At 41.1% G+C, this 20380-nt stretch overlaps 2 protein-coding genes across 2 annotated transcripts in view; both read left to right on the plus strand.

Annotated features, from left to right (window-relative positions):
* LOC115591589 (thiamine transporter 2-like) overlaps window positions 1–14474 on the plus strand; it is a 21670-nt gene extending 7196 nt beyond the window's left edge. Inside the window, exons 3-4 of the mRNA XM_030433720.1 lie at window positions 9093–9356; window positions 13725–14474. Of these exons, the coding sequence (XP_030289580.1) occupies window positions 9093–9356; window positions 13725–14474 (1014 nt within the window). The remainder of the gene's footprint in view (window positions 1–9092; window positions 9357–13724) is intronic.
* A 4076-nt stretch (window positions 14475–18550) lies between these two features.
* LOC115591590 (thiamine transporter 1-like) lies at window positions 18551–19999 on the plus strand. The gene is made up of 3 exons (XM_030433722.1): window positions 18551–18636; window positions 19303–19444; window positions 19793–19999. The coding sequence occupies exons 1-3, from the start codon at window positions 18551–18553 to the stop codon at window positions 19934–19936; spliced, it is 372 nt and encodes a 123-aa protein (XP_030289582.1). The 3' UTR covers window positions 19937–19999.
* Window positions 20000–20380: the final 381 nt, after the last annotated feature.

Here is a 20380-nt window from a genome sequence, read left to right on the forward strand (position 1 = left end):
AAAACTGTAGTAAACATGCTGGTTTTATGTCCATATGACCATCTACAGATAGTTTTCAGGTTGATCTTTTGCTGAGAACTGCACGTCTGTTGCGGTAGAAATAGGCAAGACTCTGAATCTCAAGATCACGTGACGCAGCAGCCACGCTTGACACGTGTGTGAGAAGCGCTCTCACGCATCCAGTGTAGCTGGTCTAACCTGTAAACACGGATGCCCAATGAAGAGAGAAAGTTAGCGCCTCTCAGCTGCGTTGCACACGCTTCATCAATTACGCCAATTATTACTGGGATTCAAATCCTCCTTGAGCTTTTCCGCCCCTCAGGTCTTTGCCCAAATGACAAACACTAAGCACTGTTTCCTGTTCGGATATGAGCCAAAAATAGAGAGTCTCACAAAAGACAGCACTGTAAAGAATATGATTAGTTGATTGCGGAAGGAAGCACCCCGAAGGATCTGGATAAGAGCTGTCAAACGGAAGGCTGAGTGCTGCTCGGAAGCAAAAAAAAGCAGCACACCAAAACACTGTTAAGCTAATCTCCTCCTCCTCCTCCTTCTTCTACGCCTCTTCCTCTTCCTCCATCTCCTTCCCCTCCTCGTCTTCTGCCCCTGCAAATCTGGATCTATTACTTTAAACAAGACAGAGAGATAATGAAGGGGGAAAATGAAGATGGTAAAGGGTGGAATGACTGGAACAGGAAGGCCGATGCGAAAGAGAGGGAGGCACGGAAAAGGAGTACTGAAAATATAAAATAGTGCATGCACCCACATTCACGCATGCTTGCACACATGCTCACCCTGACACTGGGAGCTAATGAAAGGCAGTCTCCTCGCAGCCAGCCTCAGCAGCCGGTAGGAATGTGAACGAGACAGAGAGGGTAAGAGTGAAAAGAAAAGGAGAACAAGAGGTTCTGGATAGTGGATTGGGGCAAAAGAGGACAACTCTGACAAGATGTAGAGAAGGTGCTGATATGTCAGCTTTTATTTCCTTCCTCCTCCTGCAGCTCTCTCTGTCAGAGCAGGACCCATCTGCGAGGAGGGGGGCCTGGTGATGGAAGCATAAGCCCTCCAGTTCTCACCAGAAGCCGCTGACACTCATCAGTCTAAGAGCCCCTCAGCTATGGCATGGCATCATCTTAGCAGTGACCTTGATTGATTGGTGCCAAAGACCTCCCATCCGTCCCAAACGAGCCCTAATGAGTTTAAATGTGTGGCTTCTAATAGGTATGTTCCAACTGGCGTGAATATTGCCATATTGACTTGGTTATTTCAATTCATGTATCTGTTTAGGACTTCTTAAAGTGCTATTAGGTCATCTGTGACCTCTGTAGGACCAGAAGAAATTGCTTAGCGTGTCTGTTCCTTCTCAACTCCCCACTCATCTTACCACTCTCATCCTCTGGAACTTCGGTGGCCCGTATGATGGACGAGCACGCTGGTGACACTGTACACGGCAAAGCCATTATTTCCACTAGGTCTTGACGCCAAACCTGAGTTCCAAAATTCCCATTTTACCCCAAATTCACTGAACCCCAGTGACATTCTGACATTGGCATCAATTTTACCATAGAAGGACAGAGACAGTTAAGTTCATGTTTTATTAGAATTCCGGGAGTGTCTCTTCAAACCTTTCCAGTGCTGGTTATAACATTTTTTTTTTTTCAAATATCTCACATGACACAGCATATCACAGAAGGGAACTTATTATAATAAAACAAAATCTGCATCAAAAATATCTCAACAACTGTCAAATTTGGTACAGACATTCATGATCCAGAGAGGATTGTTCCTATCTTTTTATTTGCAGTGAAATGATTTTTGTTTTTCTGCAAAATGTCTTGTCATCAATGGATGCGATTACCATCTTTCATCGAGCACGTCAAAGTTCTCGCCTGTCCAGTACTTTGGTTTATAACAAAATACAGCCCAGATGTTGGAAGAAAATGTTGAGTTTATGTCTCTGCAAACTACAGATGTGTTCAGATCGTATCAAGGTCACACAACCAGTTTCACACTGTGAGGTGGATAAGATGGTGGCTGCATTATAGGGTTAGCTAACCTTAACCCTTGGCTAGAAGGCTGCAAAAGCAGTGTTCAAGATGGTGTTTCAACTTTTGTCAGCTTTAAACTTCTGCATATGTCTAGCAAGATGCCAGGACATTCCCAGCTAAGTTTGGGCAATAAAATCGTCCATTTTTGATGAGACATCAGAACAATACCAGTGGTATTTGTTGCAACAAAATCAGATATTTTTGACAAGATAAGGACATTTACAACATGTTTGTAGCGACTGGGTGTTAGTAAGACAACGTGATATCACATGAACTTTTTCCTCACCCTAACCATCTGTTTGTGTGAGCAACATAACCTGAACATTAGCACAATGTTGTCACAACATAAAACTGAACCAAGAGAAACAAAAAAAAACATGAGAAACATAAAGAAATGTAAAGTTTCAACCTTTTTCTGTGGTATGTAAAAAACATACGTTGGCCACATTATTCTGTCAAGTGGGTCGCCACATACCTGCAAAACCAATGACACATCCTTAAGCATCAGGTGTACTTTGCATTCAGTGCCAAAAAGCAAATGGTACAGATTTCTCATGATCTTGCTCCTTCTGTGCCTCAGGAGCCCCCATGGGCTGTAGCCGCTACAGTGATGGGTGAAATTACACAGTAAGCAAAATGAATGAATGGACAGAGAGCTTCTGTTGAAGGCAAAATAACGAGTATGGCCAAGACACTGGAACTGTGCATGCCAGAAATTCTAGCTACAGCTATCATCCCTGTCACACACACCTGGAGATATTACTGTCATTTTGTGCGATGGGGCAGTGAAACCTTCCTTGTTTCCCCTTTTAAATGTCACAGGGTTGGGTTCAGTGCTGACAGCCATAGGTCCACTTGGCTCAAATGTGAAGTGTTGATCGGAAGCAGTTCCCTGTGAGCTTTATAGTGCCTTTGACGTATTGATATTCAGTGACATTTGAATTCCTCAAGTTTCTCCTTTCGTTTTTTTTTTTTTTTTTTTCCTTCATATTCTGTGGGGTTGTTTCCCACAGGCTCCGCAACATAATGTTATTCCTTGATGTGTCTAGCTCCACAGTAATTAGCCAGAGTCACCGGTACTGCAGCATTTCCAGTAGATACTGCCATCACCTTTTTATGTGTGCCAGAAGAAAATATTTATGTTATTCAGCAAGGGCTGTGAAAGACAGTGCCATACCAGAATGCATGATGAAAGCTGATATTTTTCATTTTTTATTTGATTGACGTTGAGAAACAGAAACCTGCCCCTGTGACAAATTCACAGGGACTACTTCTACAATATGAATCATCTTTTCTGGTATTGATCACAGCAGAGGTGTCCAGACATCCAGAGATGTCCATCATATCATAGATTCTGGTCAGTGTTGGGAGGATAAAGCGTGTTATTTCGTCACATTACTGTAGGTGAATACTACATTGTGTGAAATCCAGCATCTTAACAATATTTCTCAGTGTCAGGAAATGTAACCCCGTGGTGGAGTGAACAAAATGTCAACAGGGCTTAGCTGTAAGCCAACAATGCAGCTCTTTATATGACTGTGTGGACCATCTTGTATCGCCACCGCAAGCATGTCAATTGATTATACTGTAGCAGTTGTCAGCCACAGCTGTGATCTATTGACTGCCTCTACCGCCAGTACACTGATTACTAATTCTGCAACATCTATTACCACTCTATAGACACAATCAAAAGCCTTAAGATAATTCTAAACATATGGGGACAAAATATTTAGCAATCAAGCCTGCATCCCAATCAAAGCGCTCATCATCCAATTAAACGAGAAGCGGCAGATGGCGGTGTGGCAAGGACAGCTGGTTGTGAGGTTTTCACTGTTTGTCTGTCCGTCAGCGTGTCAATCATGTGCTGCTCTTCCCGCAGCACTCACAAGTTTGAGGCTGAATCTGTCAATTTGTCAGGAATGTGTCACGAGCGGCCTGCATCACGGAGATGAGGGGTGGTGTTACAGGTGTGTGATGAAGCAAGAGCTCCATCTAGTGTAGTGATGGTGCTGATCATGAGCAGCTCTGAGCGCGTCTGGCCCAGAGACTCCCTTTAAACTTCAGCTGGACGATTGCAGCTGTTTTAATCCTCTCAGTCTTCCCATCACAGACTCACTGGATGTTCACCAATTCAATCCAGTATATTGGAATGAAATGCACTCTTCAATAAGGGCTCACTGTGCTGGTATGCAACGATTAACTACTATATCATGGCTATGGAGGAGGTTTTTTCATTTTTTTGGCGGAATACGGTGAGATTCAATCTGCACTGTGTGACTATGTTTGGTATATGGCCGAGGATAAATGCTTAAATTAGAATCATATAGAAGTTGTAGGGGGAAAAAAAGAAGAATTGCCAACTGGGCAACGAGGCAAAATACTGCAAATTCATCAGAGAAATGTGCAACACTAAAACACAATGTCATCTGAGGCAGGTCTTGTCTTGTATTATAACCTAATCAAACTAATTGCAACACCTCGTTACGGTATATTAGTCACACTTGCTAGATATCTAAGTATAAAGTGGGATCAGTCATATTTTTATTCACTCCTGCTCCTCATTTTTAAGTGCCTCACTATCCCTCAGAACGGAGTTACAAGAGTTAGTTGTTGAAATATCCACTTATTAAATGGGACGACCCTCATCAGCTGTCTCTGACGGCACTTGGCGGCTATGTGAACAATCGCGGCGACCGAACATTTGCAATACGCCATGTTCAGCTATGTGGACTGATGTTGCGTCACGGGGGCTATCAAAGTGCGACCGCAATGCCATGTGCTGTTTAGTAAATGCATGGGTGAATTGTCCGCAACGACATGCCGCTGATCAACTAATCAAATAAAAAAATAACACCTCCTCGTTACCTGTCCGCTAGCAGTGCTTTACAGGCTAACATTAGCAACCCGTGCTCCTACACTGCCAGTCTGCAGTGATATCAGAGGAGCGGTATCAAATCAACATTTAAACAGGTAATTAGTTAAATTTTATGCGTTGTATAATATTACAAGAAACAGGACACCCTGCCCCAAAGTGTGCACGAGCAAAACAACATATTGGATTTGGTCTCTGGTGTGTGGGACCTTACAGTCCAACAGCAGCAGCGGAGAATGTTTACCCCACCATAGATCAGTTGAGCTATGAATGGTAAATGGCACTTTGATATAGCTCTCAACAACAAGAGTAGAGATTCAACAAAGCTGTACTGATTAAATGAAGTGGTACCATATATAAATTCTCAGTATTTCAACGTAAAAGCAGCATGCAAGAGGTGTCGGATGATATTCTGTTTGTCACCGCGGATTGCTTCAGCCACCGTATTATAAGTACGACTCACTATCCAGTGAAATCAACAAGAGTCATAATGGTGTAGGGGGGGAGAAAAAACCACATCGAACTTTCACGTCTTATCAGCTCAACACAGTAGGAGTTCTGTTTTTGCAGCCAAACCACTGCACACATATGCTTATCTGAGCCTCACAAACACCCTGATATACACACACACACCCCCCACAACACACACTTGCTGTTTGTTTCAAAGTCGGGCTCCTGACTGCAGCAGACTCATATGATTTGCCAGCGAGGAAGGAGAGAGAGAAAAAAAAAAGAAGGGTTTGGTCTGTGAAGCGAATCAATGCATCTGGGTTGCCTTTGAACGCTCGCTATGTCAGATGCTACATTTCAGAAGTGATGAGGAAGAAAGGATGAGTAGGTTAATTGAAATATTAAGCGAGGGCACAGACAGGAAACTGAATAACCCGAGTGTAAGGCTGTTGAGAACAAAATATGTAGTGAAAGAGTTCCCTTTTAGAAGGAATGCTTTTTCAAATCTCACCTTTGTCGGAGGAGGCTCTCGTCTTTCCAAAAAAACGTCCCTGTAACAGCAGGAAAGGGTTGGTCGCGAGGCCAAGCTCTGAATGATATCCTTGTTGACAGCAGGGTCAAACGGGGCTTGCTCAACAAAGTGTCAATCTCAGCCAAAGTTCACCCCAAAATCTAATTCGACACTGTTTCTTCTACAGATTTTTTTTTTTTTTTTTTTCTGAGCTGGTGCAGGTGACACATAGCAATATGGCGTCATGGGCCTTTAGATGTCCTTCACCATGCTGAGCTCTATCTGGTCCTACTGAGCACAGCAGGCAATTTCAGGCATTTACCTGCCATTTCCTCCCACGGCCCCCACTCCGTTCGAGCTATCATGAGGCTCTCTATCTTTACACTATCTTTATCCATGAACTTAGAGTCGGGAAAGGAAGGGAAATGGAGGATAGTTACTTTTGGTCATCACTTCAGTCGCAGTACAGACCGGAGAATATTACAGAGGCGAGGGAAAATGAAGTAGCCTGACTCCTCAAAATGAGAACGAGGTCCATCTCTGTCTGCTGTAAATTAATAGGAAAAAGACTGCAGGTCAGAGATGATTAAGAGCGTAATGAGTTCAGAGAGGAGGATGAGGGGTTTAAGATCCGCTGTTCTTGGCACAGTATATTGCAGTCGTGTTGTGTTAATGTTATTTTTATGTCTCGAGTTTCTGCAGTAATGTATTAGGCTTTTATTATATAAGATGATGTTGTACTTTAATATGAGGAAGAGTGGATATCCAACAGTCTCCTTCCTGGATATTCTGTATCTTAAAATATCTTCCCATTATAAGTTAATGGACAGCAGGAGAACATGAAATGAAGGCAATACTTGAAATACATGTTGACTTACAAAAATAAATGAATTAAGATTGCTTTTTTCCATTTGTGCATCCAGCCATTATTTTTTGTCATGATGAATGAATGATACTTGATTTTGAGATATGTTTTATCTATGTTTGTGGCGGCAGAACCAGGTAAGCATAAGTATTTGTTGTGCCTGAACCTAACCAAACCCCAAGCACAGTGTCACAACATACAACATACAACTGACTGAAGATTATACAATGGTGGATGTGAGAATTAAAAGAATATTAAAAGAGTTGATAAGGGCTTTGTACATTATCCAAGGTCATCAAAAGTTTCAATATGTTTCTCTACAAATACAGAGGACTGACTCGATGTGAACGTCTCTACCTTATGTGGTTTGGCAGAAGTGTAATATAATCTTCATAATTATGATTTCATCAGCGTACATATAAGCACCTGAAACTAAGAATTGTGTCTCTGTTGCCTTAGAATGAGCGTTTTCATATTTACATATCCACGGAGTCCACTATGTTGCACAGCCATGTTTCTATGAGAGCCCATTATGGACAAACTGAGCACTGGCTTTAAAGAGAGCCCTTAATGTTTTTTGGCATTTTTTGGGTATCTTTAGCTGCCATAAATAGAAGATGGGGAGACGACAGGTATTCACTAAGTTATGGGCTGAGTCCTTCACATGCCGCTAAATCCTTCACACTACACTTTTGATTGGTGCATAGTCTTCCCATTGTGTAGCTGGCATGGTTGACTTTTAAAGCTAGCTTATTCCAACTTTCTCTAATCTGTTTATATAGTACTGTTTGTAACAAAAAATGTGTTTTGAGAGTCATAATGTTATGCAAATGTAATTTTTGAACAGTTTTTAAACAGTTTTTTTTAGGTCAGGCTGCAAAATGTGGGCGCTAAATGTATCTGTTAAATGATCACTGGCAGCACTTTGTGTGCCCACCAGCCCGCCCTGGCCATGTCACGACTTGTAAACAGCACAGAAAATCTCCACTTCACGATCAAGGCAGAGATTTTCCATCAAAATGTGACTAACAATACATCTGTGTGAAAGCAGTGTCTAAGACACAGGGTTGCCCGTCTTCTTTTATGGCGTTTCGCTTTGAGTTGAACTGCGGCTGTTAAATACCTCACATTAATAAAAAACACTGGTATGCTGGTGCCTTATAGAGGTGAAAGCTATCTGACCTTTACTGCTTTTACAACATGTACTGATAATGACAACCTGAAAGGGAACATTGTTCTGTTGAATCTCATACAAAAATAAATAAACAGTGTTATAATTCTCCTTTGACAGTGTAAAGGTCAAACTGAGTGTTTTCTGTAAACCCCCCACCCCCTCCAGCTACAGTGGCTGAACATCACATACTGTAAATCTGCCAGCAACAAAACAGAAATGCCAAATATATGAATATGAATAATATTTTTTTTTTTTTGCCGGATGACCTTGATGTTGAGAATTAAGTCGGGGAGACAGTCTGACAGTTTGAGATGAGGCAGAGCTTTCTGTTGACACCCCACTGGTGAGTCATAATTCGCCGTTGGATATTTCAAATTACAGACTACAGTAATTCTCATCTCGGGAATGATTGCCTTGCTTATTTCCTCCCCTAAGTATTAAGAATTCACCGCCAAGCCACCCTGCAAACTCCCAGACTGACTTTAACATTATGAACTTGTTATTTATGACAGTCACAAAGACAAAATGCTGAACATCAACATTATCTGATCAGAGGAGCTACTCTGGAAAATTGAGTTGAAGAGAGTTGAGTTTAATTTAGTGCCTAGTGGATGTGTCCAAGAGTCTATTAACAATTTCTTATATAGCAGCCTGAAGAAAAGGCCTTAAGTGTTTTGTACAAAAAAAAAGAAAAAAAAGATTTTTTTTCTTATTTATTTGACCAAAACAGTTGTAAGACATGTCTTAACTCTCGTTGCTTTGGACTCTGGCTGATGGTGGCACAAGTTAAACATTCACACAGTATGTACACACCGCATGTGTGTGGGGGGAGGGGGAGGGGCAGCAGGGTGGTGTGTACACCTGCACTCGGATACACACTCATACATATTCCTCGACTTGACTTCTACCCCTTCCTCAATATCTGCAGGAATGAGGGTGTTTTGTATAAAGACAGAGGAGGAGACAGTATTTATCATAACCTGCTGGAGCCCCAGGGGCTCACCACCTCATATTTCATCCTAATGTATCTTCGCTCACAGCCTCACATTTTTTCCTGTCTCACCGTAGCCAGGAAAACTTCGGAGGAGAGAAACAACAATGGCAAAGCAGGTGACTCGGTGTTCACAGTCAGTCTCACCTTGGCCTTATCTCAGGCTCCCATATCTCAACAGATTAAACTGCCTAAATTAGACCGCGCTCTCGCCGGACGCAGCGAGACGTCCCCGGGGACCCGCAGAGGAACGATGGGTTTTTGCTGGAGCGGGGAGTGTGGCAACAGGCCTTGCTGGGCAGGCCATTATGTGCCTTGCTGTGCTGGTTGGGTGGGCCCAACTGTGCTGCTCTGCACCTATGGTTTCTGCTCCATGATGAGGCCCATAGAGCCCTTCATGACAGAGTTTCTCACAGGAACTTACAAGAATCTCACCAGCGAACAGGTGATGTACTGAACTATGTAATGAGATATGTGACTGCTGTACAGATGGAAGCCTGAGGATATCAGATTTTGAATACATTCTACAATATACAATAAAAACTGTAAATACATTGAGGGAAGTTGTGAAAATATTAACTGAACTATTGATAACATAATCATGGATGTTTTGTTTCAAGGAACAGCCAAAATGACTTAGGTTTAGGTTTAGGAAAAGATCATGATATGGGTTAAAATAACAAAAGTTAAGCGACAATTAAGTTAATTTATGTATGTGATGCACATTAAATATGATAATTAAGTTAAGTAAACTAGCATGTAAGTTTGAATAAGTCAGTGTTGACTTACGGCAGACACGGATGGCGGTCTGCTGGGTGAAACCCGTTCTTCCAAGCCAACCTCCTCCTCCAACACAGGGTCTGATGCTTTTATTCTACGTCACCTCGGTTCCTCCTCATCATAATTACTGCAGCCTCAACAGTTCACCCCTTAACAACACACATATACAAGACTATACAAGTAAAGTACATATACGAGCAGGAACTAACTGACAAATGAACATCGCTACCATCATTCTGTCCAAAAAGGCTTTAGTTTAAAATACTTGTGGTCATTAGATCACCGTGTGAAGTAAAGAAATAAAATGAGTTAATCACTTCATGTGTAATCTTAGAGAAAGGCACCAAATTGTAACCAACCTGTTATTTTCTCTCTGCACTACACCATGTATTATGTAATGCTGGAGCAACCTGATGGGAGCATAAACTCTTCTGATATCTGCAGAGCCGCCCTGTTTACATGACACTGAGTAAATTCAGTGTTGAAGTGAGGTTTGGTTCAGACTGAAGAGAACATGGGAGCCTCTTCAGCGTCACCCCTCACACTGTGGCATGAAGAAGAAACTTAATGGGGTCCTTCACACCTCTGCAGTGACAATCACTTTGTGATGCACAATGCAGGATGGGAGCTGCTTTATTCACACAAATTATGGCAGGTACTCTCAAGGTGGACTCATTCGATGCTCAGCCATGTATGAGGCAAATTACCTTTTCAACTTGTGCTCCCGAGTGGCTTTTGAGATTTGATTTGAAGTTATAGATATTTACAAAGTTTCTGACAAAATACAGACTATTCCTGTTCCAACCTCTCCAACAAAGTGAAACTGATAGTGAGTTTATCTTGGTATTTTTTAGAGTACATTTGTATTCATTACAGGGACGACGACTACCAACCTGATATATTCCTGTCTTCACTCAAGGAGCCAGAGGTCTCAGGGTGCATTTAGACTTAACACCCACCCGCACATATTTGAATGCGATACTTACTAGGACTACTGGAGTGTTTGTGCAGTCCATGTTTATTCACCACAAACAGCCAGTGTAGCTGTTAGCTAAGTTGACCCTTGCTCTCCAAACTTACCTGGCTCAAGCTGAAACATCTCAATGTCAGGGCGGTGTGCCTTTCCGTGCCCACTAGCGTGTTTGCAAAAGCATCAACTCTTAATGTCATCCTAAACAACCAAAAGAAATGTGCAGAAAATATCCATACTTGTTATGTGTTTTATACATTAAAAACAACCCGAACCAGCATACCAGTGTTTTTATCAACCCCAAGGAACACCGATGCGACAAATGTGTGTACAGGACAATGAAAAAATATAGTCATGTCAATTTTAGATTTTCCCAGTTGTCCCCATAAAATAAGGAAAACTAATTAAATATCAAGCAAAAAAAAAAAATGTGAACCTTTTATTTAGAGATGTTAAACATTAAATGGGGTCAAATTGACCCCAAGGTTAACAGGATGGTTAAGATTCACATTTGTTGATCGTTGTAAAAAACGTTAACTGCTTCTGGTGACTGCAACAGCAACTCTGGTGTCGACTGAAAATGCTGCTGCTGATTGGCTCTGCAGGGGTTGTGGGGGGCTACTGTATGCTGTTTCGCCCTCATCAAAGTGCTGATCAAGAGAAAGGTTTGACCTCGTGTTTGCACTGAGAAAATTCATGGAGACACCAAACTAATGAGGATTTATCCTCTCCAGACAGATGAATCAATGTCAAACCATTATTTAAAATTGTAGATTAAGATTTCAGTCCCGGTTAATTTGGAGATGTCTGTGGTTACCGTGGTTACAGCAAGTTCAGTCAAATCCTACAGCAAATATTCCCTGAGCAGCTACTTTGTCAGAAATACAGTGTAACAGAAGAGCAACTAGTGTGCAGTCAGACAAATTCAGTTTGATGAAGAAGTCACTTAATAAGAACAGTAAACACAGTTTTGATGCTGCACACGGCACTGTAGGACACGGCGAAGGTTGCCTTAGATGCAACTTGTCACCTTAACGCTGCATCTCATCTGGATCCATTACTCTGGCAAGAATTTTAAATAATCCACTGATGAATGCATGTCAAAGTTTTAAGAGAGATTGCAGTTGGCACCAACCACAAGGACAAATATATTACGTTTCCTAAAGCTTGCATTGGTAGTTCCTTTATACACTTCTGAAAGGTGTCGGCCTGTAGTTTGATAATAAAGAATTCTGCGGAGGCAAGGCTGGGTGGAATAATAGAGCAATCTTTATTAAAACAGAATCTAACGCCTTGAGTCCGGATCAGAAGCGGCCGCGTTCTGATATTATCAAATCTCTGGACAAAACAATGCCAAAATGTTTTTCCCTCTGCTCCATCAAAACCTCAGCCTTTGCTCTTAGGAGGTTTACCAAGTGCCACCCCCTGTTCCTTCTGTCAGGGCCTTTTTTAGAGTCTCTTCTCAAGGACACCCACTTTTTCTGATTGGTTCCCTTGCTAAATTATTTAACAGACAAAAAGGAGTTTGACCTGTGTTTAGGCATCTCTAACTATTTGGCATGCAGGTCAAGCTTAGCTAAGCACTTTATCGTCTGTTACCTTTGGCCCCTTAGGACGTTTTCACACCTATAGTTCGTTTGCTGTGGTCCGAATCAGGGACCAACTTGTTACAATGTTGCATGTTGCCTCGAGTTTGGTTTGTGTTCACACGGCATTATTTACAAGCGGATTAAAATGTGTGATGCGCGAGGATACGCAGCAATCCAGTTAAATTTAGCACCGAGCAGACAGGAAGTCAAGCACCAAAACAACAATATGACATCCGGTTACTTTTCAAAATAAAACACTTGTTTGGAACCGAACCGAGACCACCTCTTCAACGAGGTCTCGGTCCGGTTGTTTTGGTCCGCACCCGAGTGCGATTGGTGTGTTCACACCTTTCCAAACGAACTGCACCAAGGGGGTAAACGCTCCAGGATTCGATTCAACCGAACTAAACAAGGCAGGTGTGAAAACGTCCTTAGAGTTGGAAGCTACCTCCTGGACTTTTATTCACACAATGAAAATCAATTGGTCATGACTGAATTCAAACTAAGTAGGTCAGTCATGATTGAATCTAACCTAAGTAGGTCAGAATGTGTTGTCCTCCAGACACCTAAAGCCAAACAATGACTTACTAACCCTATGTAGTTATTTGTTGGCGACTGAGTTGATTTTGTGCATTTATTGTTTCCTGTGAAAACCTCATACTTACAGGCAAACCTGAATCTATTGTAGGACTTCACCTCCATATTAAAACTAATACACAGAGAGGTACTTACTGTAAAAAACGTAAAAAAAAAAAAAAAAAAAAAAAAGATGGAACACTGTAAAACAAAATTAGCAAACAATCATTTGACATTGATGACAGTTTTACAAAGTGTTCCAGAGCCCAGATATCCTTTGTGTTTCACACTGTGTCTTTGCTGGTAAACAACCGAGCCTTGCGAGGATGCCTCTTTCATACCCAGTTATGATACTATCACCTGTTTCTTGTTTACGTGTGGGTTGTTCCAAATCAATCCATGAAGTTGAAAACTGTTTTTGCTTATGTTTTACGCAGGGTCCCAGTGTTTTATTAGTCCAGATTGAAATGCTATTGCAGAGCAAATTTAAGCTTAAACCAGACAGTTATACATGTCAGGGCACTCAAAGCAATCGTGCACATTTGGAGCACTACAAAACGCCTTCTTTTATCCACATATATTGTTTTATAACTCTGGAGCTGAAGAGGATTGGTAGGAATTTAGAATGCTGTCATTTCAATCAAGGCTAAAGTGGAAAACAAAAAACCATCTTCATGAAAACTTAAGACTATATTTTGCTTTCAAGCTGCAACTATTGTGTTTATTTGCATAATATTAAAATGTGTCACATTATGAGCCTCATCCCTGCTGCTTCCTGAAGCAATTTTTCATTATGCGTTGTGCTGCTGTCATCACTAGCACTGGCACTCAGCATTTAGGGATCATCTTAAAAAACAGTATGGTCTCTCTCTTTTTTTTTTCCTTCCTCCATATCCAGGTGAACAGACAGGTGTATCCTGTGTGGACTTACTCCAGCCTGTTTCTCCTCATCCCAGTCCTCCTGGTGACAGATATCCTCAGGTACAAGCCTGTAATCATTCTCCAGGGGCTCAGCTATGTGGCAGCGTTTGTGCTGGTGCTGTTTGGCTCAGGGGTCCACTTGACTCAGCTAGCCTTCTTCTGCTACAGCATTGCCATGGCAGCAGATGTGGCCTATTTCTCCTACATTTACAGCATCGTAGAGGCCAGGTATTATCAGAGAGTAACCAGTTATGTCAGAGCGGCCATACTGCTGGGCCAAGGTGCCGGTGCCCTGCTGGCTCAACTGCTTGTGTCTTTGGGTGGGGTGCCCCTGTACTGCTTAGCTTCTCTGACTCTCATCTCTGTATCTGTCGCACTGATAACCTCCATTTTCCTGCCCATGCCAAAGACTAGGATATATTCTGCCGAACAGGGCTTCTCAGTCGAGGACAGTAACGTCCCCGACAGGCAGGACTTTTCCGTCCGGGTGAAATGTTTGACGGCTGCCGAGCATGTTGGGAGGATGTTCAGAAGGCTCGCACTGGACTGTAAAGAAAGTTATTCATCTGTGGCTGTGGTCTTCTTCTGCATATGGGCAGCTACAGGGAAATGTGGCTTTTACCAAGTGGCAAGCTACATCCAGCTCTTCTGGCAACAAATCCAGCCCCGTAACTTCACAGCCTACAACGGAGGGGTAGACACCATCAGTGATTTGTCAGGTAACTAATGCACCACTGATTTCTTTTTTTTTTCCTTGAATACAGTCTTAAAAGTTAGTCATTAATATTAAATTAACATGAATAGAAGTACTGATGTGTCAGAAATACAAGTGTAGAATTCTGTATTGTTAGATTATTAGGCGTTTAGAGGAACACGTTTATAGTTCATAGACGCTTACGAATGTTAATGAAAGCCTTATACATTGCCTATAATTGTGTACAATAACATTTAAAACATATTAATCTAGTTTAACTAACTTTTTATTTCATGGTTAAATCTTTACTAAGCCTTGTGTATTTGTATATTAATTAAGCAGTTAACTATCAACATATGAAATGATGAGAATGCTTTTTTCCAATACTGGGTCTAAAGTAAGAACACTGTCTTATTAAGGTTATTCTTACAGTTATAAAGAACAGCATGTTTTGCACAGGCACTGCACTAGCTTACTTCAAATTTGCACATATCTGCAAGCCTGTGTATTACCCAAAATGTCAGTACTCTGAGTACTAGGATCTGAAAAAAAAAATAGTAGGAACAACTTTGTTACTTCCCACATTTCACACGCTAGACAGTTTGATTCTTCAGTGTCACTCTGATCCCATGAGGAATTGTTGTGCAAAATTTGAAAAAACTGATTAATTCAGAACAGCACCCGCTGCATATCCAGCTTAGCAGAACTGGTTCAGGCTCTTGTAAAAACAAGTCCAAACATTTTCATTAAGGCTTATGGGGGTTGTATGCACTCTGCTACAAAAAATAATCGGATAAATAGGCAGAAAGAAAACACAATCCCTTTCTACTATCAGTATTTCGCAACCCCCAAAGCACGGCAGACAATAGGAGCAGCATTAATTAGACTATTTAATTGCCTGCTCTCATCCCCAGATGGGTATAGCAGCTGCTGCCATCTAGCCAGTGCACTTTTATTGATTATAGTACTGATACATTCCTGTATTCCCCAGAAACCAAAGGCAATTACTCTGTGTAAACCACATCCAGCTGTATGCCTTTCACTTGTAAATGGTTCTGCCCAACACGCAGTCAAGCTGTAGGGCCCATGTCTGATATTTCCCCATAGATTCCTGCTGTATTTTCTCTGTTCCACACTTAGAAAACATCCCTGAGGAAAAAAACCTGGTTGGAACCGATAGGGAAAATATGCATATGGATTACCAAGATGATAAAATGTAGCAGAAAAACACAACATAATTTAGTATTTTCATATTAAACATATTAATAACTGCATATGTCCCGGGGCTTGAAAACAACATTTTTTTTTTTTAGGAGGTCATTAATATTAAGATAAAAAGAAATGTTTATGCAGAACAGACTGAGTTATGATAAGTTATATTGTCTTCTAGAGCATGATTTTAAAGAGAGGGAGTTACAGCGCACCTAAACCAAACTTTTTATCCGTGGGCTAAAGCAGTAATTACAAGTCATTTACACTTCAAACATATTTAAGTAAATGGATAATGTATTCAGAGCATAGTTTCAGTCAGGACATTCTCTTCCCCAGGTCAGGGATGTCCAAGGTTTTCCATCTAATTTGGCATGAAACTGCACACTGAATATACTTTATCTTAGATTTAGACCACAAACTGGAGCTTAACACATGCAAATTCAAACCATACTCCGCCACATACAGTACAACACACAGCATACAGTGTGATGCTATGTCATCAGCGTGAACAAACAAACACAACGTGAGGTTACAAATTTTCCCCATCTGCCATCCGCACATGGTTCAGTGTGACTTGCATGCAGCTCGTGTCTGATCCTTCAAATCAAACCACAATCACAGCGAAATTGATTATGTCATCCGGGGTGATTTGATGTGGGCTATAGAGTTGCAGAACGGGGGTGCACAGGCTTATTAACGATGCATTTGAAATGTTTCACGCTAGGGGACTAAAAGTCCTGATATCTGGTGTGATGTCCGGATCTTGACCATTTTTAAAGCCACGTTTGCAGCATATATCTGTGAACGGCAGTTTGACAAACCACAATGATTCTTCAAAACTGTTTTTAGTAGCCTGTGTCGGCCAAAAAAATAGGACAGGATGCCTTATTTTCTGGTGTGAAAATGCTGCCCTGTATACACCCACTATCTGCCCCAATCATCTCCCTATGCAGAAGTTCTCGGACCGGAAACACCCAGGGAGAAGTAACCTTTTCTACAGCAGTATAAATGCCATACTTTGAGGACAGGGTGTCCATGTCACAAGATCTCTTAAAAGGGTAACTCCACCAATCTACTATTGCATATGAGAAAAAAAAGAAGTATGAAGTCTTTTGTGGCTCCAGAGGAAGCTTCACATTATCTGATAAAATGTTTCCAGTTATGTCATTCAATGGCTAAGTGGCTTTGTGGGTAACGGAGGCATCAGATACAGATGGTTTGCTGTAAGACATAAAATGGGTTAAATTATTGAATAACTTCAAACACGTACCCAATTAAACTGAAAGAACCAATTTGATGTTTAGCTTGAATTCCTGTAGCTTGAACATAATGTACAGCCCAGCTGCATTATTGATCCATGTCTATGAAGCTATAGAGCCGACCCCTTCTGACCCTGCTAAGCCTCCAATTGACGCTGCAGTGGAAACTGCTCTAATTATTCAGTCTCCGTTTGACTTCCCTCTGCTAATCAGAGTCAGGGGGATTGATAAAGAACATGTTAAATACACAGACTAGCCCGGGTGTTGGACTGTTAGCGCTCATCGACTGCGGATGAACAAAGAATCGAAGGAAATGTATACATTTAATAGACCAAAGCAGTTGTACTCATCCTCTCTTTATATTCGAGTGGATAAAGAGCTCCTCTGGAGTAGATCCATGTCTCTGGGGGCTCTGAGATTATTAACGCTTGTGTTACTAAATGCAGCTCAGTTTTTATTTAGTGTTTATTTCAATCTGCAGCTCTACTTAGACAGAACATATGATGCATGTAGCAACCAAGTTAAATCAGTATGTGAGGCGGAGATGAGGACATGGAGATTAAAAACAGGAAAAGAAGAAAAAAAAAGCTCAAAATAATCAACGCCCCAAAGACTCACTGTCTTGAGTCCCCGACTTCATATCCATCCACAGGGAACAGGGCCTCGCAACTCCTTCTGCTGTGGTGTCAGGAGCTGTGTGAGGTGTCAGGGCTGCACTGTGCCACCCTGTGGCTGAAATGAGAAACATCAATGTCACAAATGACTGATCTATAGAGTTTTTCTATAATATGTTATTATAGCACCTTAAAAATGACTCCTTGAGAAGCTGTGTGTCAGATGGACTATAAAAACAATTATTCACAAATTTCAATGAGTTAAGCATGAGTGTATCTTTTTTAAGTCTCTGGTATTTTTGAGTTTGTATTTGATTTCATTAAGTAAGGACACATTTAAAAACATCATAGGCTATATGTTGAATCATTTCAAGCACAACAGTAATACACTGTACAATAAAAAAAATTAAAAATATTTTTTTTTATAATAATGACTTTCAACATTCAGGAAAACTGATTACATTTGATTTTTTTTTTTTTTCCCCACACAATAAACCAAAAAACGTTTTGTCTACATTCTCAAGTCGTTCTCATCTGCTGGACAGGGATCGGAATTAAATATAATATTGAATATATTGCATATAAATATTAATTTCAGAAAATATGTGAACATTTCAGAACCTTTGGACTTTGGACCTCTGGAATGTTTCAGCTGTTAAAATGATGTTCCTGTTGCAGTTTCATTTCCTTTCTACATTTTGAAGTACTGTGGACAACTCAAAGAAAGGCAAAGAAATATTGTTTTTAATACCGTTTGCATTCATTTATTTGTCCCACAGTGTGCCTAAATTAAACAATCTGACTAATCCCAAAATATCATCTTATCAAGTGTTTATGTATTGGTCTATCAGGGCTCTGCAGTGTTCTCCCCAGTCACCCTACAGTTCTGCACTGACTCACAGAGTGTTCTCCTTCAGGAGCCGCAGCCACTGTTGCTGTGGGACACATATCTCTGGAGTGGTCCGTGTGGGGGGAACTGGTCCTGGGGGGTTTTACACTCCTGATTGCCGGGGTTATATTCCTTATGGATCTGAGTAACAACATCTGGATCAGCTACACGTGCTTCACCCTCTTCAAAACACTTTACCTGCCCCTCACGGCCATCTGCACGTAAGAATGCATAACATGTCAGCTGCCACGTATGGATATGAGGACTGCAGCTGAACAACTCGTCAATACTGTGTATCTGTGTGAATGCATGAATCCTCTGGGTAGACTCTAAATTTGTAATGCCACAAATGTACCATCACTATTCATGACATTCCCCCAGCCTCAAAGACACGTTGAGTTAAATGCTAATTAGCAAGTGTTAGCTTTCGTACAGCTGAAAGGTGCAATATACAATGAATTTTCCATTAAAAAACATTTAAAATTTACCAAAATATCAACAGAATGTGAAGAATTAACAGTTTTGACACAAGACGTGCATATATTTTGTTGTATTTTGAGATATCTAAGTTAGCATGCTAACCAGCAGGCCCCTTATAGTCACAAAATGTCGTTCTCCCACAACACAGGAAGAAAAGCAAAAAAAAAGAGAAAAGATGCCAATTCCTACATACTACACCTTAAAACTAAGATGGTGACTATGGTTAATATTACCTGCAAAACCAAAAAGCATTACCTCACAGAGTCTGGGTGGGTTTTTTAGAATGTACCATACTGTGATTCATCTTCATCTAAGTATCCTCTGTCGTATAACCCTAAATGTGAATAGTAATCAGAATAACCTTATAAATCAACACTAATATCTGATATACAGTATTTATGTTACAGTTTTCAGATAGCCAAGACTTTGAGCAGGAAGCGCTATGCATTGGTATTCGGTGTGAACAGTTTTGTTGCCACAGTCCTCCAGAGTGTCCTCACCGCCACTGTCATCAACACCAAGTCTCTAAAGCTCACCATCACCTCGCAGGTCCTGCAGCACACAATCAGACACACTGATCAGTAGATGATTTGAGCCTATTTGTCTGTCCATGTACTCTACGTGTTACATCAGCCTACTCGTAAGTAGAGGATCAGAAACATTTTGAAGCCAGCTTTTACAGTAAGTTGGAAATTAAGCAATATTAATGCAAATGAGAGTGATGTAAACTGTGTAGAGAAAATTAAATGAAAAAAAAATGATGCTGTTTGAATGGCATTTGATGAAAATACAGAGCAAGACAGACCACACGAGACAATAGGGAATAATTGGATGGAAAGATTAATTAATTTATGAGTTATCACCCACAGTGCAATGTATCCTCTCATTTCTTTTCAGTTTCTCATCTACGCCTCATACTTTGCCGCCATCTCCCTGCCGTTCACGGTAAGAGGTGTGTGTACTGTGCTCCGCATGAAGCGTCCCTCTGGAGGCAACCAGGCAGAGGCAGCCAACGACAGGCCGGAGGGGTCGCGTCCTTGAGGACTCTCTGAGACACTAAAGAACATGGGGACATTTATCATTTCTGTCATCAGTTACCTAAGAAGCCCAAATCAGCAGAAAAAAATAAGGCGACACTGTAGCTATAAAAGTTCATCAAACTATCCAATCCAATCAGAGTGTCTGTGGTGGAGTTATTTATCAGTCTGTCATCAGCAGGGTGCTGTGACTCACATCTTTAAAGTGCAATCCAGTCAGGCAGCCACTAGAGGGCACTACCTGCACAGTATAAAACAAGGGTATCGCTACATGGCAACTCTGTGGTGGTTTAATTTGAACACAGAAATGTTTAATTGTCATTCTGTATTCTGTATTAAGTATGTCATAACTATGCCAAGTCAAGTTGCTGAAATGTTGACATTAAATCTGACATTTTTTAACCATTAAACTTTTTCTATGGTATTTTTGTGTCATGACTTATCAAAG

The sequence above is a fragment of the Sparus aurata genome, chromosome 11 (assembly GCF_900880675.1).
Source record: "Sparus aurata chromosome 11, fSpaAur1.1, whole genome shotgun sequence".
Taxonomy (NCBI): Eukaryota; Metazoa; Chordata; class Actinopteri; order Spariformes; family Sparidae; genus Sparus; species Sparus aurata.